This window comes from Astyanax mexicanus, chromosome 2 (assembly GCF_023375975.1).
Source record: "Astyanax mexicanus isolate ESR-SI-001 chromosome 2, AstMex3_surface, whole genome shotgun sequence".
Taxonomy (NCBI): domain Eukaryota; kingdom Metazoa; phylum Chordata; class Actinopteri; order Characiformes; family Acestrorhamphidae; genus Astyanax; species Astyanax mexicanus.
Window position 1 is genome coordinate 55,311,572 of NC_064409.1, and position 23,371 is coordinate 55,334,942.

The window sequence follows — 23,371 nt, forward strand, 5'->3', positions numbered from 1 at the left end:
TTTCACCCCCAGCTTGAGAAAAGACTCAGCCAAGAATGTAAACCAAGAAAAAAAGAGTGGAGAGCTCATTCAGTGCAGATATGTCTGAAATGTTCATTATTGCTAACAGTGCAAGCTGCTGGGTTGTCACACACTTCAGGGGCTTTCAAAAAAATCCTTAGGATCAGCTTGCAAAAGTGTCCCTTTGCTATGAATTAAATACATTTGTCACTTCTTCATCAAGTGCCTCAATCTTCCTCTCAATAGATTTTCTTTGATAAGCCTTTAAGGCATCACTGACTTCTTTATCAAATCTTGGGCTTCTAACAGCATGTCGCGAGATGTGCTTTGCTTCACTCCAGTGCTGTCGGGGACAAAGAGTGCTTTCTGCAGACATGCACTGCATCAGCCACTAAAGACCACTGTGGGGAAAACCCACTAGAACAAAACAAAGGTGTATTGTAATGGAGGAAATTATATTAGGAGGCTCGGACAGATCCAGCCTCTGCATCACAAAGCTTGTCATGTTAAAGCACATCTGGAGCTAATCAAGCAGAGCATGTAGAACTTACTTAGATCTATACTGTGGCAATATGTAGCCATTCCATGTTCTTATGGATCAGAACTGAACTTCCATGGGATAAAAGTCTGTAATGTTTGCATGATGTAGTGTTATTTTAGGGGATGTCTTGTGAACGCCCACATCTGTATAAGTTGTGAGGTGGTGACTTGTGAGTGAAGTTGAAAACTGGCCAGCGTGCTCATGATTATCCTAGCATAGTTTAAGTAAGATCTGATAGTGTGTGCCAGATGGACCACATGAACCACAGTGTCTTTTGTGTATCAGACAAACATTATATAAGGCATTACCACCCATAGTGGACAGCGCAGTGGAACTGCAACGATTAGTCGATATAATCAATGATTATTTAAAAAAACTTGTCGACTACAAATTTCATTCCGGACTTATCGTTAATTTAAAACAGTGCTGCATTACACAAAGTGCTGGGTAACAGGCTCACTTACACAGTTTACATTCAACTCAGTCTGTGTCTCCAAAAGGGCCCAAACAGAACAGATTTCTCACTCTCCATGTTTAAACAACATCTGGACATTTAAATGCCTTTTAAATCTCATGTTTAGATGTTTTTCTGTTGTTTTTTAGAGAGAACATGGCAGAAATAATGGTTGACTAATCGACTAATCGGAAAAATTATTATAAGATTAGTCGACTACCAAAATAATCATTAGTTGCAGCCCTACAGCGCAGTTGTTGGTAACGATTGTGACTGGTGGTGTCTGGCTAGAATTGTCCATGCAAATAGAGATAAGCCATTCAAGCAGACAGGAATCCTCACACATATATTGCCCAGATCAGTGCTGTGTTTCTTAATTTCCATGTGACATGCCAAAAATCATGGGACATCATACTTTGTCATGTCACATGAATTGACATGGCATGTCTGTGTATCAACAGTGCTATCAACAGTGTAATATTCAGAACTTACCATGACATTTGATCTCAGGGTTACCCCAGAACAGCTCCCTGCACTCTCTGCATGTTTTTCCTCCAAACCCAGGCTTACACGAGCACTGTCCACTTAACTATAAAAGAGTAACATAAACAAACCACTTACACAAGCTGTATAAATATTTATGCATGTTTACTTCTATGAAGGAAAGACATTATAAGCATTTATAAGTTATAAAATGTTTTAACACAACCAACATCTAAGTGTCCAATAACTACACCAATTTCCATGCATTTTTTCTGCCATAGTCTACAGCCACCCCAATTACTGCACTACTGCTAACACATGTCAGGAAAAAAACCCTCATTACCTCATTGCAGGAGGAGCTGAAGGAGTGATTGGGGTCGCAGTCACAGGCCTCACAGCCTCGTCCGCTGGCCATGTTCCAAGTATCTGGAGCGCACAAGTCACAGTGCTGTCCGACCACGTTAGGCAGGCACTGGCACTGGCCACTGCTCAGGTCGCAGTGGCACTCGCCCACAGAGGGACAGGTCTCCTTCCTGGTACCCATGTGGTTACACACACACCCTGCAATTTCACAACACAAAGTAAAAAATGTTACAATGCTGTGTTATTGGGCTGTAACATGATTATACAGCAACAGTACATGTAAGCAATTTTAAAGCAGATTTGTTTTGTTGTGCACCTTATTGTGTTATAGATATAATTTTAGACCCTGAAAATGTATTCACCCATTAACATAAACATATAGAGTACAAAACTAAAAACAGAAATCTCTTATAGTCTCAGCTGTCTTTGTAGAAGCTTTGCAAAACCTTGAAACTATTCCAGAGTTGGCCCTCCAGACAAATACGACATTTCTTTTGTGCAAGACAGACAAGGAACTTGTTGGACAAATACATATTTCTGTAGCACTTCAATTATAATTTTTATAGAAGAATAAGAAACTATGGTCTTTTGAGAAAATGAAAAATGAAAAAAAAAATTACTTTGTGCAGAACAGCAAGAGCTAGGTCTGCTGAAATCAGACACTGCACATAACCTTTGCATTACCATGCATTTGGTAAAAACATGGTGGTGGCAGCATCATGCTTTGGGGTGCTTTTAAGGGGCAGGGGCAGGAAGACTGGTAATAACTGAGGAACAGCAAATTAAGCCAAAAACAAGAATATCTTTGAAGAAAACATCCTTGAGAGCGTGTGCAAACTTGCAACAGGATAATGTCAGCTCACAGATTTCTACCATTCAAACTGACAAAGCTTGAAGGAATATAGAAAGTGGCCTCAGAAAAGTATTGATTAAAGGATTAGAGTACTTTTGTGAATACGAGATGTACAGATTTCTATTTAATTTTTAAAGCACTTTAATTACCTTACTTTGAGTGTTAGGTGACTATATATAATAATTACTAAAATGTAATTTATATCTAATCCAAATCAAATCCACAACATTATAAAAAGTATAGAAACACAATCCACGGTATATCATCAGATTAATCATGAACAGCAGCACTAAGAAGCGGGTTTGGGAATAAGGGTAATAAGGTGTGCATATCAGGTGAAAAGCCAGAGAGCCAGACACTTACGTCTGCAGTTTTGGGTAAGAGCGTTGCCATAGTAACCCAACTTGCAGCGACTGCAGCCCTCTCCCTCAGTGTGGTAGAGGCATTTGAGGCAGGCACCGGTGTGGGCATCGCAGGACCCCGGATCCACCAGGTCAATGTTATTATTACACTGACAGGGTCGGCACTCTCCACCTGCCTCGTGAGGATTGCCGTAATAACCAGGCGCACACTCATCACACCTGGCACCTTGATGGAGAGTGAAAAGAAAGAGAGTGAAATTAAAATTAATTTCCTCAGCCCTGATAACCATGATATAAATGACATGATCTATCACATGGTATTATGCATTTTTTCAATAGGGGTTTGAAAGGATAAGATAGGGATGAAGAAAGGAAATCAGATGAATGTGATATATACAGACAATATTCAAATCACAGATGAATTACGTAGATAATATGCTTAAAATTAGAGGTCCAAAAAATGTCATGGCTGAAACTTGAAGGGAAATCTTAAGTTGTAAATTGGTATGTGCAAACCCTGACATTAATTTGACTAATTATTTAGAAAACACAAATGTATACTTTTGAAATAAGCCTGTATGATAAATGTTTCAGTTTCAGTTTTCGCCTTTGCAATATGCTCACATTACCTAACAAGACTGGAGGTAGAGTGAGGCAGAGTGAGGCAGCAGCCAATAGTGAACAAACACACTAAACTACTTCTTATCCTGGCAAAAATGAGTGCAACCAGGCCAAGTGCCAAAAAAACATTTGAGCAGCTTAAAATCATTTTTATCTTTATTTATAGTATTTAACATTATTATCAGGTTATTCAAAAGTGTTATCATTGTTGTCCATATCATACACCACTGTTTCTCATAAAAATCCTCATAGAAATCCTCATACCCCCTGTAAAGATCTTTAATGTAAGGCTTTAAATTAAGACAAGCTCCAGCATGATCTATGACATAAGTGCAAATTCTGCACAATGTGCATTATTATTAGTTACCTTTATAGCCCTGATTGCAGACACAGAACACCTGGTATGAGTCATGGTTCTTATAGCACGCCCCAGCAAACTGCCGTCTGCTGCCTGGACCATCTGGACACATGCAGGGGCGGCAGTGATCTCCGGAGCCCAGGATGGGGTCACCATAATGTCCATTCAAACATCTGTGAAGACAAAGCAGGGGGGGATGGAGAAATATGGTATCATTTTCAGGGCTGATGAAATCAATTCATATTAAATTGTGTTCAAACAGTAAGATGCAGTTTAAGCACTGGTATAAGCATTTTAGTCTGTATGATTGATCGCGCTAGTTTTGCCGTTTTTCTTTTCTACATCAGCACATCTGAAATGAGACTCTGCCACAGAGAAACTACAAAGCTGAAGTGAAGTAAATGAAAAAAGCTTGGAAAAGGCTGTTCACTTGTTTAATAGCCAGTTATTAACAAACCCAAAGGAAAGGCCTAGAGGTCATAAAAGATGTGGTGTTTGGTTTTGTCCGTCACCATTAGGACCATAAATGTCTATGTCACAAAATAACACAAGACTGAATAAATCTCAATAAATCACTCAGTGGCATACAAAACATCCAACATGCCAACATCAACTGTTTGGGGCATTATTAATAGGCAAGGAAACTCTAGTGATGTTAATAACAGCAAACAATCAAAAAGACCAGGAAGGAACACTGAGGTTTATTGGAATGAGTAGGTTTTGGTATCAGGTCAATATAAACATAATGGATCATATATTGGAAAAAAAAACTCACACTCTGTAATGTTGTAATGTTTATTGTGTATGTAGAATTTTGGATGTCATTCCATAAAAATCTATGTATTTTACTAAAGCACTGTATATTTCTATTGTGTTCTCTTGTGTTCACATATAATATAAGCTGATTTATAATCTGATACATATAAGTCAAAGCCTTTATGTATTAATGCACCTTAATCTCACCAAGAACATTTATAAAGTCAGCACTGCCCTGTCCTGCCTGTAAACTTGTCTACATTTACACTCTATTTTTGTTTGTTTGTTCGTTTTTTTCTGTCATTTTTTTTATTGTTTGTTCCATTTTGCACCATGTTCCTGGGGGAACGTAATTTCACTACATTTTGTACTTGTTCTCGAAAGGAAAAGCAATAAAGCCTCTTGACTAGATTTAAGATGCTCAGTCAAATGAATTGATTCAATTCAAAAAGCTGAGCAGCTTTCTTAAAGTAAATATATTCAATTGATTTAACTGATAATTATATTTTAGTATCAGTATTGGCATCAGAAAATAAAAACTGGCATGGTGCTTATCTCTACTCAAGATGTTAGCAGTAGAATAAATTCTGCGAGGCTGCAGAAGCTTTTTATATTCAGATTGTTCAGATTCAACCAAATGTCTCAAAGTGTAGCTCAAAAATGTAAAAATGTATAGATGGAGCAAGATTATGAGGACAAACAAACTGCTAAAGCAATTTAAGGACTTCAAGTTTAACTTGTTTAAGACCAAAAAGTGGAATACTCTTGACTAAAGGGGCTACTGTGTAGCCTACACTGAGATGTGCACATGAATAACCCATCAATTTTAAAATTTTTTGTTAGAACAATCAATTTGTTACTGCTATAAAGTCTTAAACACATTTTTTCCCAACATTTTGTAATTGAACCAATCACTTACTTAGAGGTTAGAGGTTAATGCTTAAAAAGATGTATATCTTCAACAAAAATCCACATTATGCACATTAGTCATGTCTGGATTCATTTTAAACCCAGTGCAGTACTAATCCTAATCTGCTTCACTCTTCATTTAAGAATGTATTAATAAGTACATTACAGAAATATTATCCAAATTAAGTAACTGTAACTGACCTCTCACAGTTGTGGCCAGTGGTGTGGTCTTTGCAGTTCAAGCACTGTCCAGTCAGAGGGTCACACTGCTCAGCGTGGCCGTTGCAGGTACAGGGCCGGCAGTTAGGGAACCCCCAGTGTCCAGGGAGGCATCGGTCACACTGACGCCCATACGCTCCAGGAATACACTCACACTGACCGGTGGCCTCATGGCAGAACGCATGCAGTGAGCCCTGAGGATCGCACTCACAGTCTGCAGAATGAGGAACAAAACACCTTTAACCAACCGCAGCATGTAATGCAGGTACAATTCAGAGATCTGTTCACTTCGCTTCGTATTCAACAAGATATACTTAAAATTAGACTCACGTCTACAGCCTAGAGGTCCAAAGAGGAAGGTGGCGGGGGCACACGTGTCACAGTTTCTGCCCACCACATTGGCCCGACACTGACACTGGCCTCCATTCGGGTCACACACAGTACTGAGAGAACCCTGAGGGTCACACGCACACGCTGAGAGAGAGAAAGAGAGGCAGAGATGTCATAAATACAAGACCATCCAATTGGCATCCAATTTGTGACCTTTTGCTGTTCAACCTTCAGAATTCAGACAATACTTAGCATGCTGGTAAAAAATCATCTTATTTTTTTTTTGTCCTGAAACAAATCGGATTATAAGTTATATGTAATAGAACACTGCTTGACAGATGTAACGTAATACGATTTAATCCATCTAATGCAACATGATTTAATTTTGACAGATATAATGTAACACAATTTAAAATAACAGACGAGATAACATGACTTAATATGATTTATTAACAGATGTAACGTAACATGATTTTAATGAATTAGATGTAATGTAACATGATTTAATGTAACATGATTTGATGTAACAGATGTAATGTAACATGATTTTATGTAACATTATTTGATGTAACATTATTTGATGTAACATTATTTGATGTAATGTAACATTATTAATGTATTATATGTACTGTAACATGATTTTATATAACATATGTAATGTAACATGATTTGATGTAACTGATGTAATGTAACATTATTTGAGATAATGGATGTAATGTAACATTATTTGAGATAATGGATGTAATGTAACATGATTTTATGTAACATGATTTTATGTAACATTATTTGATGTAATGTAACATTATTTAATGTATTATATGTAATGTAACATGATTTAATGTAATGGATGTAATGTAACATGATTTGATGTAATGGATGTAATGTAACATCATTTAATGTATTAGATGTAATGTAACATTATTAGATGTATTAGATATAATGTAACATTATTTGATGTAGCAAATGTAATGTAACATTATTTATTATATTAGATGTAATGTAACATGATTTGATGTAACGGATGTAATGTAACATGATTTAATGTAATGGATGTAATGCAACATTATTTGATGTTACAGATGTAACATCAAACATGATGTAGGACATAAAGACTGTAATAACTGAGATGTGCGGTTTTGATATGGTCTGACAATAATGATATGGAAATGAATGTGACCTTTCTTCCTAATAAAACATAACTTCATTATTTGAATCCCAAATGAGATTACTGCCCAACCAAACTAAAACAATGTTAAGTCTGTGGTCACCCTGAAAAGGTTCCTGTCCTATCATCCTCTCTGTAGTTGACAACCTGATGAAATGCAGCTTCTTTCAGCTCATCTCAGGCATACCATGAGAGTGCTTCTTAATTCATCACGTTGACAGGAGAACAAAAACGAGGTGCTGTTAAAGAACATACCATACTTAATAGAGCTCGGAAGGGGGGCTTCTTCACGATGTGCTTCAGCACAAAAAGAAAGGCTGTGTGTATGGAGTGTGTGTATATGTGTGTGCTGACAGTGAAGGCTTCCTGCATTGCAGGTTAGAGCGTGTCTGAGTGGATGGAGGGTAATATATCTCAGGCATATTTGATGTCTCAGTCAGTCAGATAATGCACACAGAGATAAGCTACTCATATAGGCAAGTTCATCTGACCTACAGGATTACGAAAAATACCAAACGACCTTTAGTGAAGCCACGGGGGCAGAAAAACGTGAGTGATGAAGTTACGGCTGAAAGTATTCCAGCTACTCAGCATCCCCACATCAGCATTCAAATCACTTTATACGGCTACTCCTTTCATCCTCACTGAAGTGGGATGATTGATGATATTCTAAGATGAATAAACATGTCCTGATTTTTAATGATTACTGCACACCAGTGCTTTCGCTTGAAATTGGATGGTTTGGTACTTTTGGTAAGTTTACAGTATAACAAAGAATTGAATATTTTCCATTTAAATTCCATTTAAACATCTCTACGGTAATCTAAATTCATATTTCGATTCATCTTTAGATAAGGGGTATGAGTTTTTGGGTTAATTCTATCAGCAGATTTGTGGAGATAGTGAAGTGAAGTAATAACTGCAATAAACTGTCTCTAGGGGATTTTTTCTTTCTTTCTGCTTGACAGCGGATGAGATTTACACTATTGAGAAAATCTCCCTCAGTCAGGAAGCATGTGAGGCCCTATAATCAAGCCCGAGGGACACATACACAAGCTCTGACGTGTAGAAAGAGAGAGGGGGGCAGTGAAGAGCACTGGAGGAGAGTGCTATGAAAGGCGAATGCAATAAATGACATGGCTATGAATGTGAATGGATTTATGAATGGCTGAATGGAGGGAATGAATGAATGTAACTGTGAGACTGATAGAAATTGTAATACATGTGTGTGTGTGTGCATGTTTCTGGAGTTCAGACCTTTAGCCCCCTGATGCAGCAGAGCTGACACACTGAAGATATAGTTCTTGCAGATGTCAGGCATGGGGGTCTTCACCACGCTTTGGCTGTTCTCCAGGCAGCGGTAGCGCTGGAAGGTATCCCAGGCACTGTTGGTCTCCAGGTCACCTCCCTCTGACCCGGAGCCGGAGAAAATCTCCAGGTTCTTACAGTGAGGCATCAGCACAATCTGACAAACAAAGAGCAGAACTATCAGTGCTTGCTTAAAAGATGAGTCGTTGCCCCGCAAATTAAGCACCATAGCTAAACAAAGTCAGCTGATGATCATTAGCATAACACTGACATTTAAAGGGTATGAAAAGTAATTTTACTGCGTACTGTGAGCATCTATAATATCAGATTTCTTAAAATGAACAAAAACATTATGTGTGTTTTTTTATGTGAGCAAAAAAAGCAATGCATTATATTTGCAGATGTGTGAAGTAAGAAAGTAAACTGTTACTATACTCTATTACTATTATTTTTCATATGACTTCTTACTTCTATTCTTTACATTTTCACCCAATTATTTGTATGTTTTAATCCTTAAATTTTAATTTCAGCTTGATTTCATTTCAGATTCTCATTGAAAAAAAAAACAAATTGTGTGAAAATGATCCGTGTCGAGACTCAAGAGAACTACAAATGTATCAACTAACCTCCAACTAGCATCCCATTTTTTAAAAGATTAACATTTTAATATCACATTATAGTCATTATGGCCTTTAGAAAGATGTATTTTTTTGGGGGGGGGGGGGGGTGTACTTGAGTAAAAAACTTAAGCTGATACTTCAACTTTTAAATAAGTATATTAAACCCTAATATCTATCTTCTACCTGAGTAATGAATGTAAATACTTTTGATACCTTTGAATATTTAGTGCAGATCATGCAATAATATGTAGGTTAGACAGACATACAGACCAGACAATCAGACAGCACTGAATAACTCCAATCAAGTAACCCAGACAAAAGCAACCCACAACAATATAAGACCACATTTAAAATTGCCTATTTAATCTACACAATACAAATGTGTCAAGTGGTTGCATATGCATCTGTGCATGAATGATTGACACATTATAATCAGCTATGATGAGCCATTGTTATCAGTGAAGTTTCTAATGAACAGGTGTCAAATCTGAATGGGTGATCAAGTCAACAGCCACTTACAAAAGACACTTACATGCATAAAAATAGCCTATTTAAAATAAACAGGAACTAATCAAAATTTGATCCTCCGAACCATAGAAAACAATGCACATTCGCACTATAATAAGTGTAAATTTCCATTATAACACATAAAAATGTGTCAGAGACTCTTTAACAGAATTGGAAAGCTCTTTACAGCATTTTGTTCTTCAGTTTAACCCATGAAGATCCTATGGGACATATACTTAACACCACAGGACACAGGACAGTGTGTACATGTGACCTTACCATTTACACAATTCTGGTGTGCTTAGGTAGACAAATGTACTACTTTAAAAAGTGTATATTCAAACCTAATTAACAATTCAAATGCTTTATTAAATTGTTGTATATTACATATATCCAGTCACGGCTCTATTTCTAGAACTACATGTTGAAATCAAAGTTACGAAATTGGTGTTGTGAGACGTAGTGTATAGGTTACATAAAGATTTTAACCTTACAATATTATTTTCAGAGCTTGTCACATGCCCACTTGTGACCACTTGTAAAAAAAAAAAAGCATGACCGAATTGCTCATTTAATTTAACTGATTGAATTATTTTGAACACATTTTTAAATCTGGATTTGATCTCTCGTGTGTTAACTACTTAAGATTGAAATAAACTATTTAAGTTATACAGAACATACCGAGTCAATGAGTGTGTATGGGGACTGGATGTCACTGTTGGTGGAGTAGCGAGGAAGACTCAAGCGGATGGTGTAGTTCAACCCCTGTTCAAAACACACTGGCCTGGGCAGCACTATGTATCTGAGAGGAAAACACACATCATGAAGACTGATTAACTACAAAATATAAACAGATTATTTTTTATCAGAACACAACAATGTGTTTTATTTATTCTCTCTGGAAGAAGAGGCCTGAAAATGATCAATGACAGGTGCAAAGGAACTGAATTAACACACACACACACATACATAGACACACACACACAAACACACCTGGAGCCAGGATGGAGAGACACCATTTGGTTGTCATCGTCTGGCATGGTGTTGGCACAGCGGCTGTCAGCAGTGATTACACGAGGCCTGATGACAGTCATAAGTACTTCCTCCCACTGTTCTGGAAGCTAAACTCACACACATATAGTCAAAAGGAGGAAAAACACACACCATATGACATAATGCCAATACAAGAGTCAGCTATAATCTCTATAAAACATCTCCTTTTCAAACTTATGTTCTCAGTAATACAGCCAACAATAATAATTGTGTAAACACATTGTGCAACAGTGAATAATGGTGAAATATAATCCAGAAGTGTGCAGGACCTCACCTGGGGTTCATAGCGAATGAGGATGTCATACTCCATTGAGTGTGGAATATTGTCAATGTTAAACTCCAGGTAAGCTCCTTCTGGAACATTCACAAATCCAATGCCAGTCCAGGTCGGAGTACGATCCTGAGGGAATGGCCTCTGGACAACCGTCACACCCTAGAGAAAAAGAGACTTTTATTATATTTGAAGAAAACTCTAAGATATCCAAGACAGAATTAGCACATCTAGACAGAAATATACTGTAAACAAGAACAGAAGACTTACGGGTCCAAACTTCGCATCTTCTGCCTCATAAACGTAGTGGTCCAGAGCAATAAAGTAAAAGCCAGACTCCACCTGGTCACAGCGTCTTCCAAACATATGCTCCCGACACTGACACTGGCCTGTCTCTGCAGAACAACTGAGGAACACAAGAAAACAAGATATGATCTCAAGCAGAATTATAAAAGAATTGGAATTGCAATGACGTAACTGACATTTAGCACATTTACAAGTAGGACAACTTAAATTACGGATAATTCCACTGGAAAAACTGCTAGCGATTTACTGTTGAAATGCTGTTTGATTTACACTGACATTCCAAAATCATGGAACAGGTCCAATGAAAGCTGCTTGTCTATTTGTATGGACAATTCAAGCCAGACACCACTGTGATGTCACAATCATTACCAACCACTGTGCTGTCCACTGTGGGTGGTTATGCCTTTTATGACACTTTCTTGATACACATGTGACACTGTGGAACATTTTTTTTAAATGTCTAAACAACTTTTCAAACAGAATGTCCCACCCATCTGGTACCCAACACACACTTTGGGTCAATGTTAAAGGGTAACTAAAACCCCTGATTTTAGCTGACTCCACCCTCAGCTCAAATTTGAAAAATGCTAAAAAAAATGAAAGAGGTAATTTGGGAGGGGCACTGGGTGATGTATGGGTTTAGGGGAGGGGCAGAAAGAAGAGCTGATTGGGCTGAGCAGTGTGCCTCAGATAGGGCTGTTATATTGACAGACACATTATCCTCAACTATAGCACAGTTGAACCTGCGAGGGAACTTCAGATGAGGAAATAAAAGCATTTTTTAAAGGACAGAAAATGTTTCTAAACATTTAAAGCAGGTATGTTATGTTTCACAACTTCAAATGAACACATTTCAGCTATTAATTAAAATGAATAGTTTAGGGTTTAGTGCCTCTTTAAGCCTGTTTAAGTCAAACTGTATGTAAGTTGCACTCACTCATTATTAACAGCTCCTCCAATGTCACAGTCACACGGCCTGCAGCCGTCCATGTCATTGCTGAGCCCCCAGTGTTGAGGCTGTGAAGAGAACAGTTTGTTAGAACACACTCTGTGGTGCACAGCAGGTTGTTTATGACAGACCACCCAAATAGAAACTGAGATTTACAGTGGGAAACCATAGTTTTGCATTCCAACCTTCCAGCTGGATGCATAAACAAGCAGAATGCAGACAGTCTGGAGATCATTTTCACTACAACACACCGGATGGATTGCATCTACAATAATTCCCACAGTAATTCCTGAGCCTGAGACTCCACAGGGACTTTTCATAGTATAATTTACAATTTATTATCATAAAGCCCAATAAAGTTAGGGTGACTGTACTGTAAAAAGCAACCATAACCTACCAAGCACTGGTCACAATCTCTCCCCGTCACCAAACGCTTACAGTAACAGTCTCCAGAGTCCGTGTCACAAGGGCTTCCTCCAGGAACTGTCCCCAGGGCATTACAGGTGCATGCTGGGTAACAGAAAAGGCACAACATGGATCTTTCATTAGTTTTGCAATAGAAACATTTTGTACAGTAAATGCCAGTGAAATTCCTAATATCTATGACTTACGTTTACATCCCAGTGGGTCATCACTGATGCCGTAATGACCTTGCTTGCACTGGTCACAGCGCTCGCCCTCCACATTGGGTTTACAGCGACACTGACCAGAGATCAGACCGAGAGAGACATCAGTCAGAGCGTCACAGATTCCTCCATTCAGAGAGCCGACAGGATCACAGTTACAGGCTGGAAAAAGAAATACAGACATTAGAATAAACATTTACAAAAAAAATCACCAAAAACAAGCTTCCCGAGGAGAAACTAAAGAGAGCTACCAGAATCCGAGCTCCTCATCAAAATATGATGCTTAGCTTCAGTGTTATTGAATTTTTATTATATTATTTTATTTAAGTGTCCTCCAACTACCAATACTTCAAGCAGTGAAACAAAAACAACATATTTTGTCCTTTTATACAACTGTGGCAAAAGTAATGTGTTTTTTCTTTCTGCATAAAAAAACAATGTAAAACATTGTTATTTTTTTTAAGGAAAATGAGCAATCAATAAATGATGTATTCTGCTAAGAAACATAAACATTGTATCAAATATATGTTCGCATCTACCTTTCTAAAAGTTTTAACATTTTTTGTATTAGACATAAATAATAGAAAATTTACTTCCTATGGTTTTTGAAGGCAAAAAATAAAGATAAACTGGAAAATAAGTTCAATATGTGTTAAAATGAATTATATACGCTAAATAAATACTACATATACTATGACCAAAAGAGTTAGGACATCTCATTTAATGTTTCTTCAACATTAAGGGTATTAAAAAACAGTTCATCATGCTTTTGAAGGATTAACTATTTCTATTGTCAAGAGAAGACTTTCTACAAAATAGTGAAGCATTGCTTTGATTGCAGTGATTGAAGAATGCTATTGATGTCAGGACATTGAACAATCACTATCCCAGACATATACCAGCAAACACATTTCAATGCTGGGGGGGTCTACACCTTTCTGACAGCACTGAGTGCAACATAAAAACAGATAAATGCATTGATTTGAAGGTGTGATCACAAACATGTGGACATTCAGCTCTGGAAAAAATAAGAGAGCACTTAAAAATAAAGAGTGTTTGATAGTCTTTGATTTTACCTAATTGAAAACCTCTGAAATATAGTCAAGAGGAAGATAGGTGATCACAAGCCATCAAACCAAGCTGAACTGCTTGATTTTTTGCACCAGGAGTGGCATAAAGTTATCCAAAAGCAGTGTGTAAGACTGGTGGAGGAGAACATGCCAAGATGCATGACAACTGTGATTAAAAACCAGGGTTACTCCACCAAATATTGATTTCTGAACTCTTAAAACTTGAACTGAATATGAACTTGTTTTCTTTGCATTATTTGAGGTCTAAATACTTTGTATCTTTTTTTGTTATTTTAGCCATTTCTTATTTTCTGCAAATAAATTTTTTGGGGGGAATTTGGGGGAAAAGTTGTCCATATATATTTTAGATCTTCTAATTAACTGTGTAAAATGTCAGTCAAATGTTTAAATTTTAAAATAATGTGGCTCCGCTAATTACACCACATGTGTGGTCTGAAACAGATTCAGATCCTGGCCAACATTTTTGCCTTGTGGTCAAATAAGTGGATTTAAAAATCTTGGTGGCCACACAAAGGGAAATGTGAAACTTAAGACACCACTGCATTGTGGGCAGATTAGGGTTTAGCGCTGCGGTGACTGAACGCTTCAAAGGCCAGGTGTTTCCCACCAGGGCTCTCCCCCCACCACCCCGACCACAAAGAGAGGGAAAGGTTCAAAGGCCCTGGCAGACACGCCGTTCAAACTAGACCAGACAAGATATAGGGAGGAACAGATGACTGAAGGAAGAGAAGAAAGAAAGCACAAAAGCCGGAACAGGAGACGAGAGATGAGAAGAGATGACAGAGGGCACGTACGCTCGCAGATGTTGGGGTCACGGATGTCCCTCTCGTGATGCTGGTAGAAGAAGGGCTTGCACTGCTCACAGTTGTGACCCATGGTGTTATGCAGACAGTCGTCACACACTCCTCCACTGATGTTACTGGAAGCCTGATACACGGCCATGTCGAAGTGGCAGGAGTCACTGTGCTGATTACAGTTGCACTCTGCAGAGGGAATGAAAATTTGATTAAATTTAATTTGTAAAATTCAGACATTTAAATTCAGTGTACAGATTAGAGATGTTAATTTGTAAATGTTAGTAATAAACTTTAACTTTAATGTGCAGCTACAGGTGGCATTTCAATATTAATGAGCTTTAGTATCGGGTCGATATCAGCAAAAAAATTATTGGATTGGATATTGTTTTAAATCTTGCTGAACTGTTACATGACGTTGTTAGCTTTGTTTCTATTTATTTGTGTTAGCTGAGTGTTTGAGCAGGATATTTTACATTTACATTCAACTTAAGTAAAGTGGTCCAATTAAAACTAGTTAATTAAAAAAAATGAAGATTTTCAAGTAAACTTTGTATTAGTTACAGACAATATTTATATAACATTTTTATAACATCAATATTATAATGTTTCAATATCAATACTGGAATAGAAAAGTGATGGTGTGACATCTCCAAATGCAGCATTCCCACAGTATTAAGAATCGTAAATTAATGCTACTTTATTAGAATGAATATTTTTCTTCGTATAACTTATATATCACATAAATTATCTTTATGAGTTATAGAGCTATGTGAGTAAGGAACTACAGTGTATTAAAAGTAACATAAATATCCATAGATATCTTACTTTTACAGGCGTTAGTGTTGCGTCCCTCTGCGGGTCTCCAAGGCAGGTCATGGTAAAAGTCCTGACAGCGTTCGCAGTTCAGACCCATAGTATTGTGATTACACATACAGTGGCCATGGACCTGCAAAAAAAATAAAAAATAAAATAATAAATTAAATTATTAATCTTCTACTACAGCACTGAAAATGTAAATAATATAGCAATTACACACGGCAGCTCTAATTAAATAAAACTAAATAATTGGACACTAAAAAGAGTGTGTGTAAACACATAAAGGAAAAGTATAACAGTAGACGAGAATGAGCCTGTGGGAGTGTGGGGGTGAATTTTAGAAGTTTGAGGCTTTCAGGTAGTTTAGGACAAGCTGCATTAACTGTATTTGCTGTATTTGTGCATTTCTATACATGAAAATCAATGTTCATGGTAAATGGTAAGGAGTAGGGCTGTGTGTTGACAGGTAAAACCCTGTCGATAGAATAGGCATCATGATACAAGGGTTATGGTTTGATATATTACAGTATATTGCAGTGCACCAATCAAGAGGATGTATTTCATATTCATAGCATTAAAACACACATGCAGGACATTTAAACAAAAGAAAGGATTACTTTTATCAGATCAGAACAGGTGGACCTGAAGACAACATTATCAATTAGGGTTTAAACACAACACAAAAAATCAAACATGAAATATAGTAGAGTATCTCAATATATACATATATATACTCAAGGGCATTGATATTTGCTTACACCCCTAGTAAGCAGAGCCCAAGAAAACCTTACAGTGTGAGCAAAAGCGTTTGGTTCACCCAAATACGTTCTACCAGGCAGTCTGCAATACTTGCAACATCAAGCAAGGATTCATAGGTAAATCCAGCTTCTTGTACTATACAATAAACACAAATGTTTAACCCCTTAACTGCTGGCAGGTGGTGATTATCATTATACACTGACATAGCCTAAGAATAGCCCTAATCATTATGGACAGAGGAAGTCCCTGCATTTACTGAATAATACACTTTAGTATGTAACAAGTCCGGGAGTGTTACGAGGTTAAGCAGAGCAAAAAAATATATAATGATAATAACAGATTCCACTGAAAGTTGAAAACAGAATAGGCTTAAAAAAACTGAACAACAACATTTTTCAAACATTTAACAACTATCAACTCAATGTGTTTCAAGCCTTCTGCTCCATTCACATTTGGTTCTTATAAAGAAAATGAAAGAAGAGGCACTAAGGAATGCTGTTTAATAAAAAACAAGCTCCCAATTTAAAAAAAAACTCCATGTTTTGCTAGTTTTTCTCTTCACCATCAGTATGATTCATCTCTTTCCTTTTAAAAGACAGACATACTTTAAACTGAAAAGGCGGACTCTTCAAGCAACAGGAAGTCAGGCTAAGGATACAGCTGCACACAACGAACACAAAAACTCCATCCAGATGGCAGCAGAAACTGTTTATACTGGATGCATCTGGACTGCATTAAGAAACGCCAGCACTGGCAGCAGACGCAGACGTTAAAGAAAGCTCTCACTGTACTGTACCATTACTAGAGCAGATCTGGAAACAGTACAGTGCTTTTGAATAAAATTCAGAGAAAGTTCTGACACTGAGATCCAGATGGATTTCTGTTCAGTCATGATTTTTTGAGCTATGAAGAGATTTCTGTCAGAAAAAGAAAGGAGGAGCACATGGTGGAATATAGACTAAACAGGAACTGATTTGCTAGGCCTCTGCCTTTAAATATACAAGCTTTCACATAGACACAAACACTCACACACACAGGCACACACATAGGACACACACTCACATGTGGCACTTACATGTGCTTACCAGAGCCTGACTTCTCTGAAATTAAAAAGTGCATTCAATCTCACAATCATTACACAGAGTGCAATTTTTTTATCCTAATAAGAAACAGATTCGACCTGGTCTGCCAAATAAATGTGATCAAGCATGAGAATCTGATTTCAGAGCATGTTCACTCTGAGCTAAGCTGAGAAAAGCTAGACAAAATAATCAGAGTCTGTTTACCAGACAGACTGTTGTGCAAGATCAGTGTAACCCATTAGAGGAGCTATTATTTTTATTATTTTAGTAATTATTTTAGTGAGAAACACAAAACTTTAACATTTAAAGTTCGAGCCTTGTTATTCAGTTAATACACTTATCTTATATCTCATCCACTATTTCTAAAGATAACAATACTTATCAGACCCGCTCTAGTGAATGGATTATCTGTCAGGTTCCTAGATTTTTTACTGAACCGGGAAAATCTGCTTTTAGCTACAGTGAGCTGGTATTCACTACAGGAAATTCTAAAACTCAGCTCACTGGTGTCAATAAATCATTTTAAACTGTTAGTCTGTAGCCACCTTCAGACAGCCTGTAACTGTTTTAGTTGATTTTTTTTCTTTTACCTTTTTATTTATTTGTTTTGTTTTTATTTATACAATTTTATGTTTTGCCTTTAATCTCTTTTATTTAATTTATTTTATTAATTTTATCCCTTTATTTTTTTTTATTAATGGTTTTACATTTGGCCTTTTACCTTTTTATTTAATTTATTTCGTCCTTTTTTATATTTTTTAAACTTACTATTATTATTTATTTTAGTTCCATCATTTACTTTTTTTTTAATTGTGATGTTATTTTAGTCCTCTTTTGCTTTAATTGTGTTTATATTTTATTATTCTAATTATTTATCTCTGTTTTATGGCTTTGCATTTCAGCCTGTCTGCATATCCTTTTATTCTGAATTATTTTATTTCCTTTTAAATTTTAAATATTTTATTGTTTGCTTGTTATAATTTAAACTTATTTTTCAGTCCCTTTAATTTTGTAAATGCTCGGCTGTATTAAAAATGTAAATGTATTACGAGTGGAAATAAAGGTTGATTGATTGATTGATTGATTCGCTAACTACTATGAATTATTTAGTAGATTTGATTAATGGAAAATACAAGCTAAGTGTGAGATATGCATTATATACTCTAGGGCAGTGGTTCCCAACCTATGGGTCGCGACCCAACCTATGGGTCGCGACCCAACCTATGGGTCGCCAAAGATCCACGATGGGTCGCGAAGCCCTCTTGATTTTAAGGGGTTTAATTTTAATACTATATATAGTCTAGGGTAAGCAAAATTCGCCGCGCTGCGCTGCGCTCTCTCTGTCTCTCTCTCTCTCTCTCTGGCGCGGGCGGGCGCTCTCTCCGGCAGCGCGGAGCTGAATTCAGCGCGAGGCTGAATATAATAATATAATAATATAAGAATATAAAACTCAGTTTAGTTAAATAAATGAAAATGAGTGAGGGCCTGTAAAGTTAATCAATTATTGTCCAATATTTGGACAGGTTGAGGTTTTGGTGAGCTGTTTTACTGATTTGAAACTGAAACTGAAACTGATATTATTCTTTTTTTTTGTTGTTTGTTTTTATTTTATATAAATTATTTTTTATTCATTTTAAATAGTTGTATTATTTTATTGATCTAATTATTTTTTTCTTCATAAGATAAAAATTCCTTATGTTTTATGTATCAATTTTTCCTTTTTTACGTGTTTATTTTATTCATCTATAGTAAATGTCAGTTTTTATTTGTCATTTTTAACCCCCCCCCCCCCCCAACCCAATTATACACTTACATCTTTTACATTTGGGGGGGGGGGGGTTATGTTGGGTCACCAAAGCTTACAATGGTAAAAATATCACTGCTCTAGGGGCTCTAAGTTTAGAGTTTAAAGCATTTTTTTTTTTATTAAAAAAAAAAAATGTTCTTGTTTCTACTGTTCCACTTTTAATCAGAAAAGTGTCTAAAGTGGCTGAACTCACCATTCCATCCACCATTTCTCCAGCTCCATCGACAGGGGCACACTCAGATGCGTGACCATAGCAGAAGCAGTTACCCCTCACCACCATGTCATAGATAGCATAGTAGTACTTCTCCTTAATCTCAATACGGGAGTCCAGCAGGTTATCTCCCAGTGTGTGCAGCTTCGTGAACTTCACTCTCAGGTTGGTGATCTTCAGCATGTCTACAATCAGACAGAAAGATTGGTTAATGGAAAGTGCTAATTATTGACGGTAATAGACAGATCTTACTTTCCCATATATTACTATGTAATTAAAAAGATTCATGCTGTTCATTAAAACTACATCCCATTTTGTTGAAAATCAAAAAGATAAAATATTTTTTTTCAAGTGTTTGATAACACATTTATAACATAGAACATGGAACAGGATGCAGCAAAAAGCTAAATGTGTTCTTTATCGTTAAGCCTAGGAAGTATCTCTCTATAAAACAGACATAAAGACAGGAAACAGGGGTCTGAATTGGTTTATGTGGGAAAGTACCAGTATCAGAAGGAACCTTAGCAATAAACTAAACAAAAATAGCAATGAGGAAGAAATTAGATTATTTTGGGATGTTGACAATAATGAAGATGAATCATTAGGTACTGTAAGCAGGATGTAAGAACATACAGTTTCTGTCATGCACAAGCTGAATCCAGGGATTTTAATTGTTTATGTTTTTGTGATGCATGGACACATAGTACTGCATCAAAATTACTTTGGATAAAATCTTGTTACATTATATTTTATTGAAAGTGTATTCCTCGTCCTCTAGAGGTGCATTTTGAATTTGTCTGACAGAGACAATATATGGACACCTATATGTTTCATAGGTGAATTAACAACACAACATACATACATTTTGGGGGAGAAATAAATTCATATTATCAGGACTAGAGTGAATTTTTACAATTCACTACAGATCTCCACATTTGCTAAAACTATTTCTGAGGCGGGATTACATGCAAAATGCATTACAAATAATTTTCAGCCATTTCAATTTCAGTATTAAGAGTAGACTCTATATATTTTTCCATATGATTGTGTCATTTTTAGAGAGAGTATAATTTGTTAATGTTATAATGTTTTAATGTTTTAACTCTTTATATAATGAATTCTGTTAGGATTGCTCTTACTCTGAATCCTGGGGCTGTAAGGATCTTCAATCCTGAATACTGGATCTAACACTCTGAAGATCACCTAGAACAAAAAACAATTTCCAAAACAGTTATTAACAACCTGAAGAAATCTTGGAGGGAGAACAAATAGTATTTAAACACTGTAAACTCTTACCTCGCCCTCAGTGGACGGCTCAATGTCAGAGTAGCGAGTGTCACAGATGACATCATCCACCTTCTTCATGGGTCCCTGAGAGACGGAGGGGAAGGACGACTCACAGTCATAAGCGAAGTAACGGTACACCTGCCACGTCTTCCCAAAGTCAGCCGAGCGCTCGATCACCATGGCAGCGGGTCGGAACGTCTAGATAGATATGACAAGACAAAGCAACACAAATTCACATTAAACAGGGAATGGAGAAAAATGGAGATAAAAACTGTGAATCTTCAACTACACTCTTAAAAGCATGTTTAAAAGAACCACATATCTGACAAATCTCCCTTACAAAGACAGAACACAATGCATAACACTGTAACTCTCTTAAAGCACTGCAAAATAAACGTCTAATGCAGAGCAGTTTATAAGCAATTGTCCCCCATGCTCTGCTGAGATCATGAGTGCATTCTTTCTTGTTATCAGCTCCTCTTATCCATATGGCTCTGATTAACTTATCCGGAATCTTCGCTGGGCTGCTGCTATACACAAATCTTTGAGCCCAGTGTTGAGAAATAAAGCAACAAGCTCCTGATTAAAATGCTACACCTACAGTCAAATTTACATTATCTGGCAATGTATATATCAGGTCACTTACACTATGAGTATATCTAGGTGTAAATGACCCTAAGATGCAGTTAAAACAGATACAAATCTAAGAATTCCATTAGATACTGCCCACTGTGTTTACATGCATATTTCTTAATAGAAATAAAAAACTACTTTAAAAAAATATGTTGCAGACGTAAGACAGGAATTGCAAATAGCAAAAAAAAACATACATCTCACAAACTATTAATAAGTGAACGATCATTACAGTTTAAATGGTGCAACTGCATAACTGTGTATAAATTATCTTTGAACCATTGGCATGAAATGGTCCTGGGACAATATATCATCTAAAAAAGAGCAGTTTTAGTGACAAGCCTATTTGAGACATATTTTAGTCATAACAAGTTTAAACATAACATCTCCCAGTACAACAAAACACTAGTAATAATTTTGAACCACAAAGCAATTACATTTTAGCCTGATTAAGTGGGAAATGAATGTGGTTAAAATGTTATCAGGATACAATCCAGATACTGGTCACATGATGTGACCAGGTGTAAATGGGGGGGGGTTGTTAGACTCACACTTCAAAATCAAAATCACACCTGGTCAAGAAACAGCTGAGTAAACAATTATCCAATTGCTAGATGCAAACAGGTTGTGATTCCTGTAATATTAACTTAATATAGTGTTTCTGTTTAATTAACTGAAATACCCTCCATGTGTTGAATTAAACTGTTACAATATAAATTATCTATCCATGGTTAAAGACAGGTATGGGCATATAAATATATATATTACTACATAGTCTATTACTATATATTACTCTCAGAACACTGGATGTTATAGACTAGGAACATGTTATATTATGTTCCAGAAGCAAATTAAGGGCATCTGGTAAATGAACGGTTGCAGTAGGATGGATCTTTATCTGTAACATTCCAAGGGTCTCAGTCACACATACAGCTGGAGCTCCTCCAGCTCCCCCACTGCTCTCTCACACTCATCCACACCCCCCACACCCGGCCCCTCAACAGCCCCCTCGCCTTCCTGCTGTTTTAACCACCAACGCAACCTCAGCCCGAGGCCAAGATGATGTGAATCTCCAAAGAACACACAAAAACACCAGTCATCACCTGACGCAGTGTCCCTCAGTTTGTCAGCACAATTACCTTGAAGGTCATGATGAGATGGGTGAAGTGGAACTCGGCCTCCAGGTTCAGCTGGATGGTCACATTCTCCATGCCTGAGAGAGAGTGAGAAATTCAGTGTGAAATAAAACAGCAATTTCTGAATTATCTTATTAATAAAAAGTTTACCTTTTAAAAAACATAATTGTATTAGTATACTATCATATTAACATGATATAAGTGGCATAAAATGATTTTTAAAATTACAATAATATTGTGAGAATATTATCACAATAATCTTTAGGACAATATATATCATCCACGCAAAAACAGCAATCATGACTGTACTACTACCATTTGAATGAAGTCATTTGAAGTCACTGTATTTAAAACCTATTATAATTATATGGGCTTTTTGCAGCATTAAATTGGTAATGAAGGTCAAATCTAGAAAGTGAATGCAAAACTTGTTACAAAACTGAAGAGTGTACAGGGTCACAGTTTAAGAAGCACGACTCTGCTTGTAGTATCTGTACAGACCAAGCTGCACAGACAGTGAAGGCTAATTTCATGGTAACATCTGCAGCATGTACACTATGGAACAATTCCATGTTGTACAGTAGAGTTGTGCAGACATCTGTTTTCTTTGGAAACATGCCAGTGGCTCTATGAAGCAGAAAAAAGTAAGATATATAATTAGGTAGAATGTCTGCTTCCTCTGATTCCCAGGCCCATGT

The 23,371-nt window shown here is 36.7% G+C and overlaps 1 protein-coding gene across 1 annotated transcript in view; it reads right to left on the reverse strand.

The window, feature by feature from the left end:
• The window catches only part of lamb1a (laminin, beta 1a), a 37,428-nt gene that overhangs the window by 10,914 nt on the left and 3,143 nt on the right, over nucleotides 1–23,371 (reverse strand). Inside the window, exons 4-23 of the mRNA XM_022672238.2 lie at nucleotides 22,677–22,750; nucleotides 20,914–21,102; nucleotides 20,757–20,820; nucleotides 19,600–19,802; nucleotides 15,768–15,888; nucleotides 14,940–15,128; nucleotides 13,040–13,216; nucleotides 12,826–12,938; nucleotides 12,417–12,496; nucleotides 11,444–11,579; nucleotides 11,177–11,335; nucleotides 10,843–10,970; nucleotides 10,531–10,651; nucleotides 8,672–8,879; nucleotides 6,250–6,393; nucleotides 5,902–6,133; nucleotides 4,045–4,208; nucleotides 3,058–3,282; nucleotides 1,822–2,039; nucleotides 1,488–1,584 (exon numbers count right to left, since the gene is read on the reverse strand). Coding sequence (XP_022527959.2) covers nucleotides 1,488–1,584; nucleotides 1,822–2,039; nucleotides 3,058–3,282; nucleotides 4,045–4,208; nucleotides 5,902–6,133; nucleotides 6,250–6,393; nucleotides 8,672–8,879; nucleotides 10,531–10,651; nucleotides 10,843–10,970; nucleotides 11,177–11,335; nucleotides 11,444–11,579; nucleotides 12,417–12,496; nucleotides 12,826–12,938; nucleotides 13,040–13,216; nucleotides 14,940–15,128; nucleotides 15,768–15,888; nucleotides 19,600–19,802; nucleotides 20,757–20,820; nucleotides 20,914–21,102; nucleotides 22,677–22,750 — 3,042 coding nt within the window. The remainder of the gene's footprint in view (nucleotides 1–1,487; nucleotides 1,585–1,821; nucleotides 2,040–3,057; nucleotides 3,283–4,044; nucleotides 4,209–5,901; nucleotides 6,134–6,249; nucleotides 6,394–8,671; nucleotides 8,880–10,530; nucleotides 10,652–10,842; nucleotides 10,971–11,176; nucleotides 11,336–11,443; nucleotides 11,580–12,416; nucleotides 12,497–12,825; nucleotides 12,939–13,039; nucleotides 13,217–14,939; nucleotides 15,129–15,767; nucleotides 15,889–19,599; nucleotides 19,803–20,756; nucleotides 20,821–20,913; nucleotides 21,103–22,676; nucleotides 22,751–23,371) is intronic.